This window comes from Cyprinodon tularosa, unplaced genomic scaffold, assembly GCF_016077235.1.
Source record: "Cyprinodon tularosa strain WSP-4 unplaced genomic scaffold, ASM1607723v1 ctg390, whole genome shotgun sequence".
NCBI classification, from domain to species: Eukaryota; Metazoa; Chordata; class Actinopteri; order Cyprinodontiformes; family Cyprinodontidae; genus Cyprinodon; species Cyprinodon tularosa.
Genome location: NW_024039108.1, coordinates 198,430 through 217,630, shown reverse-complemented (window position 1 = coordinate 217,630; position 19,201 = coordinate 198,430). Strand labels below are relative to the sequence as shown.

General features: G+C 37.6%; 1 protein-coding gene across 15 annotated transcripts in view; it reads left to right on the top strand.

Moving 5' to 3' along the window:
• Positions 1 to 19,201, top strand: part of ptprt (protein tyrosine phosphatase receptor type T) — a 471,678-nt gene that overhangs the window by 265,164 nt on the left and 187,313 nt on the right. For 8 of the 15 annotated variants that reach the window (XM_038297557.1, XM_038297549.1, XM_038297546.1 and 5 more), the window contains exons 15-16: positions 4,069 to 4,105; positions 10,702 to 10,758. In XM_038297557.1, the coding sequence (XP_038153485.1) occupies positions 4,069 to 4,105; positions 10,702 to 10,758 (94 nt within the window). The remainder of the gene's footprint in view (positions 1 to 4,068; positions 4,106 to 10,701; positions 10,759 to 19,201) is intronic. The other 7 variants (XM_038297556.1, XM_038297553.1, XM_038297554.1 and 4 more) reach the window with 3 other exon arrangements.

The window sequence follows — 19,201 nt, the reverse complement described above, 5'->3', positions numbered from 1 at the left end:
CCAGGATTTCAGCAGGACTTTAAACTGGTCTCCTCCTAGGAGCCAGGCTTACAGGAATAAAACTCACCTTCTCAGAGTTCTGAGCCCAAAACCCTGAGGGGTCTGTGGAGAAGGACCAGGACACGATCAGAAGACAAGACGAACACGAAAACCCTCTCAATCCAATGCCAGGAACCAGGTCATGAACCTTACAACTAAACTAAAAACGACCAAACAGAATACAAAACACAAAACAATTATCTTGCCCTGATTGCTCGGGCTAAACCAAATATAAAGCACAGACGCAGGTGGAAAATTAGGAACCAGGCAGAACTAGGCAGGTGAATGAAATTAATAATTAAGTTGAAACTATCAGGCCAGATCATGATACTCACTTAAAGACACTTAAAGAACTCCATGCAGACTTTTCTCCGTGTGACATACCTCCAATCAGTGCATCTTAAAAATAGACGAGCATTAGGTAAATGCATGAAACTCAGGAAGATCAGAGGTAGTGAAAAAATAAGCTGCAAAGTTGGAGTTGCTGGAAAAAAAAAGGAGAGGAAGAAGAGGAAGACAAAGAAAATGGGGTAAAAAATGGCAGAAAACTAAAAAAAAAACAAAAGGAAAGTGTGACACGCACGGAGAAACACGCTCCACCATGCTGGGAAAAAAGACACCCAGACACCTTCTTTGACAAGTAAAAAGCCTCAGGGGTTGGCCAAGGCACTCTGACAATCAATGTCACTCACCACCACCCCCCCACACACACTAACATACCAGCAAAGACAGCACAGTGGTGACACACACACACACTGAGAGAGCCTCAGAGTGCAGGTTTAGGAGTTTCCAGGAGAGAGATTTTACCTTCTGACAGTCGCTGTCAATCAAGATGCACTCAGACTCCAAAATTCCTGAATGCACTTTTATTCCTGGTCTGATGAACAGATGGGAACTTTCCCATTAAGCAGCCTGTTATTAAATCTCTCAGAGATTTTTACCTACATTCAGCTAATCATCGTTTGCTGTAAATTAGTCAATAATCATTTGGAATTTAATTTCAATGCCGATAGAGGAATTTATATTTCTCATTTAAAGTTTACATCGGAATCAGCATCATTGAATCTTTGAACTTTGATCAAATAGCTTTTAAATGGTAGGGAAATCATATGTAAATGTCAAATAATTCTGGCTTAAACATGTATATAAATGTACTCTTCGTCAGACAATATTTTCCCAAAATTTAGAAAGTTTCTATTTAAAAATAAAATCCTGTCTTTTTTTTCACATTATCTTATGCAGGCCAGTTAGTTATAGATCAGCTTGTACACCTGAATTAGGGCTATCATATATCGATGGTCATCTGTCAAAAAAAATGTTTCGGTCATAGCATCTTGATTCATATGTTGCTCCTAATATACGCAATGGTTGAAATAAGAATCTTCGAATTGCAGAGTAGATGATGAGGTGATTGGTTGAAAAGTGAGACCTCCAGACTGAATAACATTTATTTTACTAAATGTCAATGATATTTCTAATAAATAAAATAAAGTACAACTTAGTAACTAAAATTGTTTGGAACAAAAGTATAAAAAACAAAATAATGAAAATGCAAAAACTAATAATTTAATAACATTTCAAGCCCAATAAAAACGCTAGTTTTTGATCAATGGAAATCTTCTCGCTAACGTCCAGCAGACCAAAAGAAATGCATCTATGCTCTGATCTGTAAAACACAATTTGAAAAGAATGAAATTCATGATATTCAATCTGAAAAAGAGACATGAAAAAGTAAATATACTATGTTGGATTCAGGAAAAATAACTTTGCAAATAAATAGAAATTGACTCTGCACAGGAAAGAGATTCAAGCAGCTTCTGCAGGAGCGGAAGGAAAAGCCCAACCCAACTTCAAGCTTTCCTTCTCCGAATCCCCTCCTGCAGCCGTCTTTTATTAACAGAGCATAGGACATGATTACAAAACAGTATTTGTTCTGACAGAACAATTGATCAGTTCATAAAGACAAGATGCTCCATCAGAATGACAAGGCAGGATGGTCTCCTGACTGCACAAATGTTTCATAAGCACACATTGATTTTATAATCATCATTGATTAAACCTGACATACTATATAAAAATATATTTAAAAACAAGATAGGGGAAAAAAAAAGAAAGAAAATTCACTCCATAAATGTGCAGATCTGCACATCAGGTCTAATTTAATACCACGTTGGAAACTCTTGGCATTTTTGTTATCCCATGAGCTTTTTTTTTGTTGTTGTTGCTGTTTTTTTTTTTTTTTACTATATTTGTTTGGAAATTACTTAAAAAAATTAAACATGAATGTTATTTTTGTCATGACCCGTGAGAGAAATCCAAATATATTTTCTGCAAATAGTGTAGTTTCTAAAGTTGGTTTATTATAACTAGATTTGATTTGTTGATATTCTGAGTTGAGGATATTCAGAAGGGGCCCTAAAAACCAAAGCTGGAGAGACTTTGTTCAGAAGCTTTTAGGTGACATGTTGGCAGCTACTGTACGTATCGTCTCTGATGAAGACAAATGGGCCGGCGAATGACGGATGGAAATATGTGGGTGACAGGTGTGTGGGACGGGTACACTGGCTGGTGACAGCACCTTGTAGGAGGGGAGAAAAGGTAAAAGGTTGCAGCCATGAAGGAATAAAAAGAGCAGGTTTAAAAGAAAGGACACCCACTGACAAAGGAAACAGCCCAAGGCAAAGCTGATAGGAAAAATAAGATGAATTCTTGAACAACAATGCATACAGACTTTTAAGACTTTCTGACATTATAAATATGATGAAATTTTCAGAATAATGTAATTAAAATGATAATAATTAATATTAAGCACACAAATATACAATGCTCTGCATCATACATTCATGTTTAATATTCATGTTCAACATTTTCACTGAGTAAATGACCCTAGAGACTTAAATGGTTCAAATGAATCAAGGCTGCAATAAAAAAAAAATGACAAAGTTTAGAGAGCCGTACTTAATGAAATTTCTTTTTGTATACACTTGTGTGTTCAAAATGACAAAATAAAATCTGTCTAAGTCTCTAAGTCTAAGTCTAAATGGAATAGTCTGACCAAGCTGGATCTCAGTATGGGAAAGAAATAAAAGTGGGCTGAAGACAGAACCCTGAGGCACTCCTTTTTTAACCAGTGCTGTCAGGGGGTAAGAGTTAGCTTTTCAGATATATTCTTTACCATACAGATATATATGATTAAAACAAAGAACAAAAGACCATAGAAGCAGGTGGTAAAAAACATAATTTAATAAATAAATAAAAATAAATGGAAAGAAAGCAGGTTTGCAGTGGCAGCAGATTCAGCATCATGTCTGCTAGGAAGTTTGTTGGTGGTGGGCGTGAACACAGGGAGGATCCATTACACTCACCTTCACGTTCACCCTATACTGGGGATGAAGTCTGGAGGAGAACTGACGGTTTCCTCCTGTGAACCCCGCTCACGTGACTCATAGGCTTTGGATAAGCTAAACGCCACCACTTATGAGTAATTTATACTTAACGTATGTCATTGATCAGATAACTTACCTGTAACTCAAGTATGGCGTACATGGGGAACAAGAACCTACTGCTTCTGCTTTACTACACTAAAGTTACAAGTCAGTTACACTAAAGCAGTAAAGTCAGCTACTGCTTTAGTGTAACTGACTTTAAATATGTATAAAAAAGCAATTTAAGTTGAGATTGCTGTACACTACAAAAAACACCAAAAAGTAAGTAAATAAATAGATTTTTTAATACATGACTAAAGGGATGCACGCCCATTGAGGTAGTTTAAAGTTTATTTTTGGTACAAAACTAAAGGGATAAAATACAGGGATGAACTGAGATAAACTAAAGGGATAAATGTGTACTGACTATGGGTTTGTTGGTCTGTCCGGGTTTGTTGATCTGACAGAACACCTGCAGGGGGGTGCATAGGACAATGGACATAGGTCCCCAATGTCCGAACGGAATATAATGGCTTATGAAAAAAAACAGTTATCAGATGTGAAGGATATTAACTTTTTGTCTGTGTGTGTTTTCTCTCTACAGGAAACCAAAATAAACTGCGTCCGTCTGGCTCGCAAAGGTATGAGCACCCTTCCATTGATACACAGCATCATTAGTTAAGTATAAGAACTTTCATAGTATTTAGACTTTTGGTATCGACCCAGAGGAGTAGGTTCTATTAGGGAAGAGCTGTTTTACACCAACACACACACTCTGCAGGAAAAAGGCCAACTATTCATGACCTGTTGACCCTGCATGCTCTTCTCCCATCTCCTCTGCTCCAGTATTTCTCTCATTCTGCTCCTTTCCTTCTGTCCGGCTCTTGTTTCGTCATCTCATGCCACGTCCAGCCAGTCGGCTTTATTAGACCCACTGGACAGATGCTACAGCGTTACCTCCAGCTCTGACCCCTCCATTGCTCTCTCTGTGTCTCAGATCTTTAGTTGCTGTTCATCTTTCACAAATCCACCCATTTGTGCGCCGGGCTGTGTGCTTTGAGAGCTTTTCAGCTTGCTATCGATTTTTCTCACCTTCTGTTTATTTTTCCATCTTCATCAAGCATTGATTTGATTTTTCCACATTTTCAATCTCTATTTCTGTCTCATCCACAGTACATCAAGCCTTTATTGCTCATTTGTGCACATTTCTCTCTTTTATAGCTTTTGGTTTCTTCATTTATTATACTGAATGTTTGTTTTGTTTTTTTTCTTTAGGTAATATATGTTAGGGTGTGAAAACACAACGCTATGACTGTCTGCATTAGGAAAGACATGCTTCTCACTTTGCGGCTGTCTTCATACCCCAAAGTTTTCTGCTTAAATGTGGAAACCTTTATTTGCATCAAATTGAGTCCGAATGTAATTTAAATGGACTTGTTAGTTTTAAAGTAGGCAGTGTTAAGTTGCAAAGCAGATGGTCAATTTTAAGAAAGCTTAATGGTTTTCTTAATGTAGTTCTGTAACAAAAATTGCAGCTGTCTCTTTAGTCCAATCAGAGAATTTTAGAAGCAAATTGAAGTTGAAATAAAATTTAAAGCAGTAATCTGGGTGGGAACCTTTCTGCACATAATGCAGGGATAAATCAGAGTTAGAGAGATATTTAATGTTGGCTCAAATAAGTTTTATTTTAAAATTATCTGAAAGCACAAAGTCAAACAGGTCCAGTTTTTTCTGGTTATTCCAGGTCTGTCCATTTTCACTCAGTTTTATTCTCGTTGAGTTTAATCCAATTAAATCAGATCATGTTGATCATCCTATTTCAAATATTTCAACTTCTCTTCAAGGAATTTAGATCACAAGGTGGCAGTAGAGAGGAATGTCTCCCTTTAAAGGGGTTATAGAATGCAAAACCGAGTTTCCATTGTCGTGGATGAATAACGATAGTTCAGTGGGGGAAATGGACGTACAAAGAAGTTCAAACCCCATCAAAACCTCCTTTCTCTGCAAATCTCACAATTGTAAACTTCCACCTTAAAACGGGCGAATCCAAACGAAGCCCAGAATTGACGTCAATTCGGGGATGTTGCCTTATTTGGTTCTGGCCTGTACTTTAGTCACGCCCCGATATAGACATACAGACCAGCCCACTGGTTCACTGGGCCAAGGGAGGAGGGGGTACGAAGTGTCGACTGCTGGGCCACTGACTGGACCGGACATCAGCAGAGAGCCATGAGCCGCCGGTGCTCAGGCGGAGGAGGGAGGCTGGGGGAAGCATGGGGCTGCCGGTGTCCAGGCTACGGTCGGGGTCGGGTTTGGTAGCTCTGTTTCCTGCTGGCTCCCTGCCCCCATCCGCCGGGGTTCCCGGACCAGCCCCGAAGCTCACGGCTCGGTTCTGCTGCACTGTAGTCGACCAAAATCCCAGACGATTTTCAAATTCCCCCTGGACATTTTTTTAGATATGAAAATTAGGACATGTCTAGGAAAAAGAGGACATCTGGTCACCCTACAATATCAACAATCTGATGTTTCAGTGAGTGAGTGCTTGTTGCTATGATGCGTCTTTGCTCAGCAGCTTCGCTCGTTGCAAACCAACCAATTAGCTCTCATAGAACAGCAAATATGCCATTTTTAGCCCAACCAATGTTACACACCCTATTCAGAGACCCTAAGGACCAGCACCAAATACCGTATAGAACCATTCTATGACCCCTTTAAAGAAGGAAAATCTCCTTTAGTTTCAGCAGCCGACCAGCGACAGATGAACAGTTCTGCAGTTTGTAAGGCATAATCAGAAAGAACAAAATTAGCCAGCGCAGCATCATGAGGAGGAGGAAAAAGTGTTCAGGACTGTAGTCTGACTGCGTTAGTCCCTGAGGCACGGCTCCAGTGAGTCAGCTCTTTGAACTACAGCAAAATGAGACGTTTCTGTTCAGAAAATAAAGAACGTCTGTTTCTCTTCAAGATAACGTGGAGATGGATTTAAAAGAGTCAATAAAAGCATAAAATTAGAGACACGTAGGAGAAGCTCTCTTTTATTTTCATCAGAACCCTTGAAGCAGAATTTTGATCAATTTCTTCTTTATTGCAGAAACTTGGGAAAAAAATTTAAAACTGGAAGAAAAAAAGTATGAAAAAAGTATTTTAATGTGAGAAGAAAAGGATATTAGATGAATAAAACGTAGCTAAAAATAGAATACTTATACCATACTTATATATACATAAACAAATAAAATATTAAAAACTGAAAAGTATTTTTAAAACTGAAAAAAATTTAAAAGGATTTTTTTTTTAAACTAGAAAAAAAAAGATTGGCTACCTTTTTTTTTCCTTTTTTTTACTGAGAAAAGAATTTGCAATTAAAGCATAATTTTTAAACTGAAATGAAAAAGATATCAAACTGAATAAAATATAAATTAAAAATATAGGGTTTTAAAAAACAAAGGTATTTTTAAATTCTTAAAACAACTTTGCCTTTTAAAAGTTTTCTTTTTAGTTTTAAACTGCTTCCCCTTCGGGAAGAAGACATGGAGGGACAGACACCTTCTGCCCCTGGACTAGATATTCCCACTGTGGCATTCAGGAACTGTGGGAAATTAAAAAGCCTCCAAAAGGCTATTGGCATTGTTCTTTAGTGTAACTGACTTTAAAAGACTAACACATTTCAGTGATTTAAGTGTCATCAGGGAGATGATGTAGAGAAATGTAGACGTTTCTACTTCCATGGGTTCCTGAATCCACCAATAATAAACTTTCAGTCATCATTCCATGCCTCACATTATGTTAAGCCCCGCCCCCATGAAGAAAATTATTTAAGAAATTGGAAATTGGAAAGTAATTTTAACATTTTTTTTCAGTTTTTTATTTTTTATTTTTCAGTTTCAAATAATATTTTTTTATTTTCCAAAAAAAATAAAAATTAAATCAAATAAAACCAACTATATGGCCCCAGTGTAGCTCCATAATTTCCGCCCCCCAAAAAAACATTCTTTCCACATTAATATGTCTGAGTTGACTTTAAAATTGTTTCAGTTCTGGGATTTTCCTGAAAGCCACAGCCACCCCTTAACCAAAGTCAGCCACCATGTTTTTTTATTTTTTTTAAAAAAAGGTTTCCTTTAACCTCCAGCCTGGCGCTGAAAAGGTTAATTCCTATAGATTCCTGTTGCACTGTTCCCCTCCATCCTCTATAATCCAGAATAACGAGGTAGAGCTTTACAACCTGCAGCGTCTCTGAAACAAACATTTTCTGTCAGCTTTATTGAACGGTTCATCCAGTAGTATTTCAGTCAAGTCGTCTGCTGCAGACGATATGAGTCAGATATGGAGAGTGCTTCATTTCACTGCAGCAGACACATTTTAGAAGCACGCTGTGTTTGAAATGAGCTGCCAGATAAGAAGATTCAATGTTAAAGAGCTTCAAAACAACTCATCTTTAGATTTCGTTACAAGTAGTGAAACTGTACTAGCCGCAGTTTTTCAAAGTGGAATGATAACAAACCATGGCTGACTGTAAAGTATGGCCTGGTAAAACCCTGAAAGATAATTTATTTCTAATTTTATATCTTGAATCTATTGTCTATAGATCTGTCTCATACTTTAAAGATCTGAGCCTTTCTGGCAAATATGTTTTTTCCAATTCAATCAATGGTCAGCTCCAGTGGCCTCGACAGGCAGCTCACAGCATAACAAGCTTTAGCTCTACTGAAACACGAGACATACAATACAGTTATTCAAATGCAGATCAAGTTTAGTCGGAAAATCCTGCAACATTGGATAAATATTAGATCGCTTTGCTTCCATATTCTGCTTGGTAGTTCTTCCTCTGATGTACCTGGGTATAAAATCAAGGTAGTGCATCAGTAAATGGAAAAAGGCAGCTTTGTGGTAGTCACTATTCAATTAGATTTATTTCTATAGCGTCAATTAAAAACACGTCATCTCAAGACAGTTTACAGAGATGATTGAATCCGATCATCCAGCTGATTGCATCCAGTCATTTGCAGGATCCGCTCCTCCTGGATGAGCAGCTAGAGAAATGGCAACTTTACAGCAATCCCTCACAACAATCATGCATGCAGCAACAGTGGAGAGGAAAACTCCCTTTTAACAGGAAGAAACCTCCACCAGAACCAGGCTAATTGTGAGTGGCTTCTGCTGAGACAGACTGGGGTTCAGGGAGATACGGAACGTAAATGCATTGCTCTATAAAGACTTTCGATGTTAGAAAATCTAAAGGTAAACTAGCTCCACAGGTGGCTCTACCTGGGAAAGAAACACTGAGCTCTGAGCCAGTTTTCATGTTAAAGGATGAAAATGAGAACATCCAATTAGTGACAGTAAAAGCTGGACCCATACCTATGTCTTGGATAGAAACAGGACTAAACACTAAGAAATAAGCCAAACTGCATAATCTATGATGGTATGGAGTGAAAACTGTTCCAATACCATTTTAAGCAAAAAAAACAACAGACATGTTTTGCTAATGAAAATTTAAAAAGAAACACTATTTGTAAATGAAAATTAATTATTCCAAAATTTGCATATAATATTAAATTTTTTCAATTCTTTTTTGGTACTTTTATTTGTAAAATTTCTGCTTTTCAGACTCAGTTTTATGAAATATAGTTTTTTTCAGTTTTGTTTTTCCAGATCACATTTTCTTCACGTAGGCTTTTCTCTGAAGTGAGGAGCATTTCTTTTGGTCTGCAGGCTGTTAGCACATAGTGCATTAAGAGCGAAAGATGATCTATGAAACATAGTTTTAAAGTTTTAAAATGATAAAAATTCAATCTGAATGAGAGAAATTTCAAAAAGTTAAATTATAAAAAAAAAAATGTATTTGTTAAAAAAAAATCTAAAGATTAAATCTAAAAATCAGCAAAAATACTCGTCTGTCAAATTACAAAACTTGTTCTTTGCTTGCAACAATAATGCACCAAAATTCATGCCATTAAATGGTAGTTGCTGACAGCAGCAAACAAACTGAGAGGGCAAAAAACAAGAAGAACATAACCTAGAAGACAAAGACAATCTAAAAACTATAATCTAAAAGCTACTGCAGAAATTCAGAAATAGAAGCAGAGAGAGAAAAGTAGTCCCTTTGTCCTCCGGCAGCCGAAGCCTATAGCAGCATATCCTTGCTTTTATGTTTTAGTCTAGGCTAAGACCTGACATGAGCTGAATTTGAGGTGTCTTTCTTTTGTATAAAAAAAAAAAAATACAATTTCCCAGAAAAAAATTTAAATAAAATAACACCGTTGACAATTTTATGGATCCAGATTTTTCATGCCTTGAATTCCAAGCTTAGTTAAAAAATCCACAGAAAGAGAGAATTATGCTTTAGCTTCTTTAGAAAGAAATAGTCTGAAAAAAAACAGAATCAAGCATATAACTGCAAATAAAAACATACTGGCAAAAGAAAAAGTTGAGTACCTAATCAGGAGGTTGAAGGAAAATAAAGTTCTTTCTGTGAGATAATTTTCTGGTATCGAATGTAATTTAGAAAGGGCTGCAGCAGTGGTCAGAGGTGGGAGCAGAAGGTCAGCAGACACAAAGAAAGCCTTATAGATCCATAATTGAGGCTTTCTCTTTACCACAGGTGTGTTAGTGCCCTTATGATCACTGGTTTCAACATCAATCTGCTTTCAGGGTTTTGCCCGCGCCAAAAGCAAAAAACAAAACATAAAAAAAACAACGAACAGCTCCTTCAAACTAAATGACGTACCCATTCCTGCCTCAGAAATGTGAAACCATATATCAGCAGACATAATTATCAGTTTCTTTCCTCTACAAGTTGCCAGAAAGATTTTTTGTATCCATCTCTTCCTTTCCTCCATTGTCTCTTCCCTTTGGTTTTATTAACCCGTCAGTCCAGGCTGGCAGATCCCAATGTTAACTCCAAACACAACATCTGCATTCACTGACCACTCTTTACTAATAAGCATATTGGACACACCAGTCAGGCCTCCTCCTGGTAATTAGACGGACTGTTTATCCTGGGCCGATAAGTCATATCCCAGCAGAAGTGCTATTGATCTCATCTCTCACCACAGCAGCTTCTCTCCTCTAGACAGATCAAACTGGGGGGGGATCTAATGAAACTGATAAATCAAATCATTTATCCTTTTTCTTAGACTTTTTTCTTCTTTCTTTTCCTTTTTTGTTGTTGTTTGTTTTTTCTCTCTCCCCTCTCTTCCTCTCATGCTTTCCGGCGGGGACGTGTGGCCCTTGGCCTTAGTGGTAATAGGTAGGGGACAAATAACAACGCCGTACATTCTAGTCATCCCCAGCGAAGGTGATTATTTCTCTATAGGCAGAATATCTTCTTCCCTATGTTATGTCACAGCTAAACCATACAACACGACGCAAAACACTAATTAATTTTGGTTGTTTCCTGCCCTACACCTTCTCCACTTTATCCCTCTGTTTCTTGATTTGTCTCGGTTTTGTTTCCATGGTTTCGGGGCTCTTTGGTTGTTGTTGTTGTTCCTTCTCATCATCATCTTCTCATCTTTACTGCATTTGTTTGCATGTTTGCTCGGCTTCTGGTGTTGCCGGCTGTGGTGGAAGCTCAACTGTCTTGCATGCAAACTCACGTCCTTCAGTGGTATCACGGTTTATAGTCCAAGAATTCTACAGAAATAACAGAGGTTTTCTTTATTTTGGTTTATTTTTCATCTAATAACAAAGTGTTTTACTTTAATCCTTTATAGGGCATGTTACGGTCTTTGATCACTTGCATCCCCCTTACAAAAGGAGCCCCCCCCCATCCCTCATTGAGGTCTAGAAGCACCAGATCTATGTCCAGCCATTCAGCAAAGATGCTGCTACATTGCTGTACATCTTATTTTGGCATTTGACCAATTAGATGAGCCCTTGAATGATATATTACCTACTGTAAATTAAGCTGGAACAAAAAAGTTCACTCAAGAAAAAAAGGTAAAAAGCTAATTGAAAATGTAAAAAGTAAAGTTAAAAAGTTTATAAGCCTTGTTTACAATTATATTTAGATTTTAAACTAAAAAATATAGGTGCCAGTATCAGCATCAAAGCCTCTAATTCACCGTTGTACCAAAAACAATGAATGTTTTTCATGAATCTCTGATAGAAGCACTTTTGTTATTTTTCCTAATATATTCCAGCAAGTTGGCGTTTCTTGTTATTACATTGACATTCATTTTTACTATCAAAATATCAATATTTTTTTAAATGTTACGAAGGTAATAAGGTTTTGTCCTGGATTACAATAACACTTTTGGGTTGAAATTTTGATTTTCCAAGTATTTCAGTGAGTGCTCTATAATTAAAGTAAGGAGATAAAACAAAGGAAATTGTCAAAAAGATAAAACTTTGAAGCTACACATTGTCTATAGATGCCTGTTGCTCCTTTCAATTAAATAAACGACTTGAACAACAATCCACAACCTATGAGCCTGAATTTTAATCCAGTTAAAGCCAAATAAACACATGAAATGGTGAATAATGATGGAAGTTTTCATCTACCTTAAAATGAACAGAAGCCCCTTTTTCACAGCATCATTCAGTTCGTTTGTTTTCATTCTTTCATTTTAATCAGAGACTTTTATTCTTGACTCTGTAGAAATGATAATTACCTGTTTTTTTCTAAAGACTTTACCTCTGACATACATAAAATAGACTTTTTCTGCTGATCCCTGATATCTATTGGACCCCGCTGATGCTACCCTTCTCTTTATGGAGACTTTGCATCAACTTTTCATTTAGTTTGTCTTTATGGTCCAAATTGAAACGGACGAACAGGTCCACCCCTTTGGAATGGGGGTCATTGTTTCTATTGCGATTTGCATGTCTTCTAAACAAAAACAAGGCTTTGTTGGGCTACTGTATAAAGCCTCGAACTCAACGCTATTTCTGACGTCTTCAAACTTAAAAAATAAGTCCAGTGGATTGTTTTTTTTTTCCTTTTTTGGCATGACTATGACCTGGATGACTGAGAATCTTCACCAGCATTTATAAAGTCCAATCTGCACAAGTTAATTCACTCAGCTTGGACTCACCTGGAGTTGTTTTCTCCAGGCCCCAATCTGTGCTTACAGCACCGTACGGCCATTGTTCGTTGCAGGAAACATCTTTAATTCCTGTACAGTGTGTAAAAGTAGAGATAAAAAGTTTTACCCTACACTAAAAAGCATCCCTTCTCTTTAGATACTGTGTTTGTTTAGTGAGGAAACATGACAGCAAAACATAAATGTCTTTCAACGAAAAGTTTACTGTTTACCTGAACAATGCAGACACGACAATAATTCAGTTGTTAACGACCGCCGCTTCTTTCAACACACAGTGGCTGATGATTAAAGATGCAGACTGCAGCACAGACAGTTACACATCCAACAAAGATCTACTGGAACCCTGCGTTCAATAGATAAGAACTGTTTTCATATGAAGGCAGAAAAGATTAAAACTGGATTTCATAACAAAGATAATACTTTAGGCCTCCTATCTTCCCGGTCTCTCTTTAATAAGCGAGCAGAAATAGATTGTTTCTTTGTACTCAATTGAGGACTTTTTCCAAACTTAGAGATAGGTCCTAATAAAAATGTCTTACTTTCCCTTATTTAATGAAATCTGGTTCAAATTCAAACTCAAGAGCAAAGTAAATTAAAAAGTATGACTACTTGGAATATAAACTTTTTTTTTTACTCACTGTAAGGGACCAGAGTTAAAGATCAGAAATGTGATATGCAGGGTTTAAGGATGCATCCCTCAGTAGATGTAGCTCCTCTTCAGTGAAAAACAAACATTCAGACGGATTCTCAGCTCTGTTCCAGTCGGATTCGTTTTTTTGAAGTCGTAGGGAAATAATATTTAAAAGTCAAATCATTCTGGCTTAAACATGTACATAAATGTACTCTTTATCAGATGATATTGTCCTAAAAGTTAGAAAAGTTCTAGTAATTTCTATTTTTTTTCCATCATATTCTGTAGGCCAGTTAGTTATACGTCAGCCTGAACATCTAAATTCAGCCAATCATATATCAACGGTCATTTGTAAAATCAAATTTTTTCGGTCATAGCATTTTGATTCATATGTTGCAGCTAATATGCGCAATGGTTGAAATAAGTAATAAGAATAATTTCCTTTCCCATTGAGTTGCGTCCCAGTGTTCACGGGGATGGACGTCTGTGTCTTCGGCAGGCGTAGAGCTAACAGAACTGGCAGCGTTGCGAGGCAAGGGCTCAAACATGTACGGCTGGAAGCCTTCTACACCAAACCAAGCTTCTGCCGCCCTGGCGTCCTCTTCCACAACATCTTCGTCCCGCTTTCCTCATCTAAATAAAAAATGGGTGACGGAGGAGACTCATCCACGACCTCCGACACTAAACTCTCCTCCTCTTGCATGTTTCCGCTGTCCATAGCGTTCCTTGACAGTGTCGTTTTTAAGTCACCAATTTAGTGCTACTTGGTCCCAATGGAATTTCCCATTGGGAACCTACTAGCACTAAGTTGCTAACTGATTAGCAACGATGCTTACGATAAACTGGCCACAATCAAACCTGCTTGCGAACCTTCCACCACAATAAACCCGCCCCCTTGATAAACGACCAATCACATTCACTTTATTCACTCGTGTAAAGTCGGGCACCACTCAGGAGAATTCGTGAGAAACGGGTGGAACAGCCGCTTCCCTACGACTCCAAGTCTGAGGGAAGAAAAGCGTCATAAAAACTGAAATAGTAATATGAAGAATGTATTTCAGGCCTTCAGTGCTCATTTCTTAGCATTCTTATTATTTACTATAACTGTTTGAACCAGCCTCATGTGGCACATAGGTGCTTTCTGTCAACTTCAATTGCTGTTACCATTAGTCCTGATCTCTGTTCTATCCGCTGCCGTCCAGAGTCACATTGTAACCAACGCTGGTGCTCTGCAACACTGATGCAACCGGCTGTGATGCGACTTGAAGTGTGGAGTGGCTGCAGCGCAAACCTGAAATTTTGAAAGATGCCAGTTTTGTTTGGTTTGACTTCGAGAGCTTTATTCCTGACGCCCCTGATCCTCATCTTCTCTCCTCAATGAGTAAAAACGTGCTTCCTGCTTGTTGCTGGGGGAGCCGGTTGCCCTCTAAATTTGCAGCAGATTGAGTCAGACTCTGAAAAAGAAGGAGAAGATGTTTGTAGGTGAATATCTGGGGAGGATATGACATTTTAAGGGCACACTACCAACAAACAAAGGATGAAGCGCTTTTTAAGTAGCTGCACAGTCAGCAAGCGACATTCAACCGAGTCTGGAGTTTACACATGAAATAGATTAAGACAAAGGCGAACAAAAAAAGAGACACAGGCTGAATTATTCAGGGGGGAAAGAGATTGAATAAGAAACAGACGTGAAAAAACAAAATAAGAAAAAAAAGAACTCCAGCACAAATCGACTCCTGCCCTTGAATTTTGGGGATTTATTTTTATTTTTTTTACTATTTTTGTGTTCAAACAAATGTATTGCTTCACTCCGCCAGCCGCTGGTGAATCATCCATCTGCACGACTTCACAGGAGGCTTCAAATCTTAAAAGCATGGCTTTGAGATGCTGTACACCGTCTGTACTTATAAGGAACGGAAAAGAAAAAACAAAAAGAGTCTGATGGGAAGAAAAACATTTACCTGGTTGGGTTTGAAAAGCAGGACTTAAAGCGGATTTAAGGACAAATGAATAAAGTTATTCATGGAGACAAGGAGGCTTCTTCTGACGGTTGCTGAAACAGCTGAAGCTAACATACTAACAGAAGAATGTTAGTTTAAAGCTTTTGATGATCATTTAGATTACCAAAAAACATTGATTCTCCTCTTAAACAAATCTAATGTTCACACTGATGAATCGGGATGTTCGACACAAACGGGTGGATTTAGGAAATTTGGGGCCCTAGGCAAAGACAGGCAGGGGGCCCTCTGAATTGAGAAGATAACACATAAAACAGACCCATTATACAGATAGAGAATTTTTTGTTTTTGGTTCTAGGTTGTGTCCCTCTCTTGTCCCTTTTCTTCTGGTTTTCCTCTCTACAGTGGGGACTGGTTGGAAATGGACGGTTTCCTGCGTGATTCCTGTGTGATTCCCACGTGAATCACGTTGTATTTCCTGAGGCCAGTTTTTTTATTTCAAAAAGAACTGCAATGTACCCGGACAACCACCAGGTGGCGCTTGGGACCTCTGCCGTGCTGAGGGTGACGTTTGTGGGCCTGCAGTCAACTGAAAAGCAGGTTTATTGGGGATCTTGGTGTGATACTGTGCTATTTTATTTTGTTTTTGATTAAAATAAAGTTAATGAATTAATTTAAAATAAGATTATGCAGTCAAGTGACTGCATAATCTTATTTTATGAAAATGGTTGCGTAGTTGTAGATACACCTCCGATCTTATCTGAGAACTGTTATTTCTATTTATCTGCATCGCTATTATTTAATGAAAAATAAAATTAATTAAGTTGGAGCCGGGGATACGGACTGTAGCGCAACCAGAGAAAGGCGACAGAGACAGTGCTGCGGCTGGTGATGTTGAAATTAAAATCATATCCAAAGTTGATTCCTCATTAAGATAAGCCAAAGTTATTCAAAAGGGTATGTAAGAAAATATATTTTCTCTAGTTTTGTAAAATATAAGTGCCGTTGAAAGCTTTGTTTTTGTGTGTTACTTTCTTGCCGTGCAATACGTGACACCCCTCCCAGTCTGGTCAAGTAGCAGACTGGGAGGTATGTCAAGTGTTGCGAACTTATAGTGCAGTGGTTAAGCTGAGTGGTGTGTAGACTAACAGCTTGAGGGTTCAATCCCAACTGTGGCCGAGTTGCCTTAAATGTTTTTTTTTTTGTTTTTTTTTATAAAGCATCTTAATGCACCTTTTTCCTCCCTGTTTGCACCTCCAGTAACTTCTATGCCAATATGTGACGAGTTAATTTCTCCGCTGTGAGATCAATAAAGCTCATCTAATCACATCTACTCCAATCTAAATAAATAAATAAATATACACATGTTCAATAAATAAATAAGCATTCAATTAATTACCCCCAATAAACGCTCCACTCATCAACATCGCTGTTGATGCAGAAGCAGCGAGTTTACATGCAAAGTCAGCTCCTCTTTTTATACAGGCTCATGCGTGAATGTCCAACGAATAACTCCAATTGTTGTTTCAAAAATAGAAAACCTGGTTACATTCTAACTTTCATTACTTTATAAAAAAAACTGTTGATGCAGAGGCAGCGAGTTCTGCGGTTCTAATCTGATTGTTTGCCTCCCATCAGCGCCAGGTTATTTGTGTGTTTTGGTGAGACGTTTCCTAGCTTTCTTTAGTCTGTCTGCTTCGCTGATTATGACCAGTTTTTTGTCCTGTGGATCAGCAGTCAACTGAAAAGCAGGTTTATTGGGGATCTTGGTGTGATATTGTTCAATTTTATTAATTTTATTTTTAAACTCGCTGCTTCTGCGGTAAGCCCCTGCTAAAATCCGTCCCAGACCTGGATATACGGTATAGATATTGCTTATATATTGCCACAGTGTTTAGATATTTTTATAATTCTATTTACCCTTATATGTGTCATCTTGCACGATTGTACAATAAAAAAATCCCTAGTTTGTGAACTCCTTCTCTGACAATGTCAATAAACCTGATTCTGTTCCTGAAAAAACTGATGTGAAACATTTTGTTTCTATAATTTCTATTTCTATATTTCAGATTAGATTTTAAAACAACACAAAGTGGGAAAAGAGCATGAGAGAAAATGTGTTTATTGTGATGAATACTGAACAGGTTTACATTGAGAGTCGTTGGGATGATTTGCGTGTTGTACGGAGAAATTCGTTGATCTTATCAATGCAGTCCTTCAAGTCACTCTTCCCCATATCAGGAAACTTTCGCTGCAGTGTTGAAACCACAAAGTTGAGCTGTGAGGGGGAGGGGGTCTCTGTAAATGGTGGTGGTTGAATTCTATTGTCAGAGAACAAGAGAGTAAGTTGTCTGCAAAGTACCGCGTCAACTCTGAATAACCTGCTAAAGCCATTTGTCGTTATTTTTTGCACTGATTAGGCGGGGGTCCTGAGGGGTAGGGGGTCTCACAAACATAAGTTGTTCATGAATGCAGGCAGACCATATTTCTGGTTTTCGTCAAACCCCATTTCCATTTCTTTCGTTTTTAAAATTAAATAAAAAAATTAAATGGCAAAAATCCAAACGTGTCTGCTAGTTTAAAGTCCATCTTATTTATTTGAATATTTAACGAAAACATTGCAGATGCTTCACACGCACACAAAATGACAGAAAGATCCGAGCGTTTTAGTTTCTATATATATATAATACCTTTCAAAACCTATGAGTGTTTTTAAAATCTAGTGATTTTTTGAAAGAAAATAAAAGAATAAAAATAGTTAAGCATTTTAAAAGGAATAAAAAAAAGGAACATAACAGCATTTTTTAAATAAATGATTTATTATGAGAACATATCATTTCACCATTTATTGGGGGTAATTAATTGAATGCTTATTTATTTATTGAACATGTGTATATTTATTTATTTATTTAGATTGGAGTAGATGTGATTAGATGAGCTTTATTGATCTCACAGCGGAGAAATTAACTCGTCACATATTGGCATAGAAGTTACTGGAGGTGCAAACAGGGAGGAAAAAGGTGCATTAAGATGCTTTATAAAAAAAAAAAAACATTTAAGGCAACTCGGCCACAGTTGGGACTGAACCCTCAAGCTGTTAGTCTACACACCACTCAGCTTAACCACTGCACTATAAGTTCGCAACACGTGACATCTCTCCCAGTCTGCTACTTGACCAGACTGGGAGGGGTGTCACGTATTGCACGGCAAGAAAGTAACACACAAAAACAAAGCTTTCAACGGCACTTATATTTTACAAAACTAAAGAAAATATATTTTCTTACATACCCTTTTGAATAACTTTGGCTTATCTTAATGAGGAATCAACTTTGGATATGATTTTAATTTCAACATCACCAGCCGCAGCACTGTCTCTGTCGCCTTTCTCTGGTTGCGCTACAGTCCGTATCCCCGGCTCCAACTTAATTAATTTTATTTTTCATTAAATAATAGCGATGCAGATAAATAGAAATAACAGTTCTCAGATAAGATCGGAGGTGTATCTATAACTACTATCAATCTATCTATAAATATTTTCATGAAATAAGATTATGCAGTCCCAATGTTAAATTAATTCCTTAACTTTATTTTAATCAAAAACAAAATAAAATAGAACAATATCACACCAAGATCCCCAATAAACCTGCTTTTCAGTTGACTGCAGGCCCACAAACGTACAGACACGGTGTCTCTGACTAAAGGAGCTGGTCAGCTCCTCTTTTTATACAGGCTCATGCGTGAATGTCCAACGAATAACTCCAATTGTTGTTTCAAAAATATAAAACCTGGTTTCATTACTTTACATTCTAACTTTCATTACTTTATAAAAAAAGCGATAATAATTATAATAAAAAAAAAACAAAAACAATTAAGGCAACTCGGCCACAGCTGGGATTGAACCCAGAGTCTATTGAACCAAAGACCACTCAGCATAACCTCTGCGCTATAAACTCGCAACCCGTGGCACCCCTTCCAGTCTGCTACTCGACCTATGTAATTCTGACTCATGGGACGCCGAAATGGAGTCAGACTGCCACCTAGTGGCTATAGTAGTCACATGTTTTTCACACAATACGTGAAACACGCGGAGCGTGAGTGAAGTGT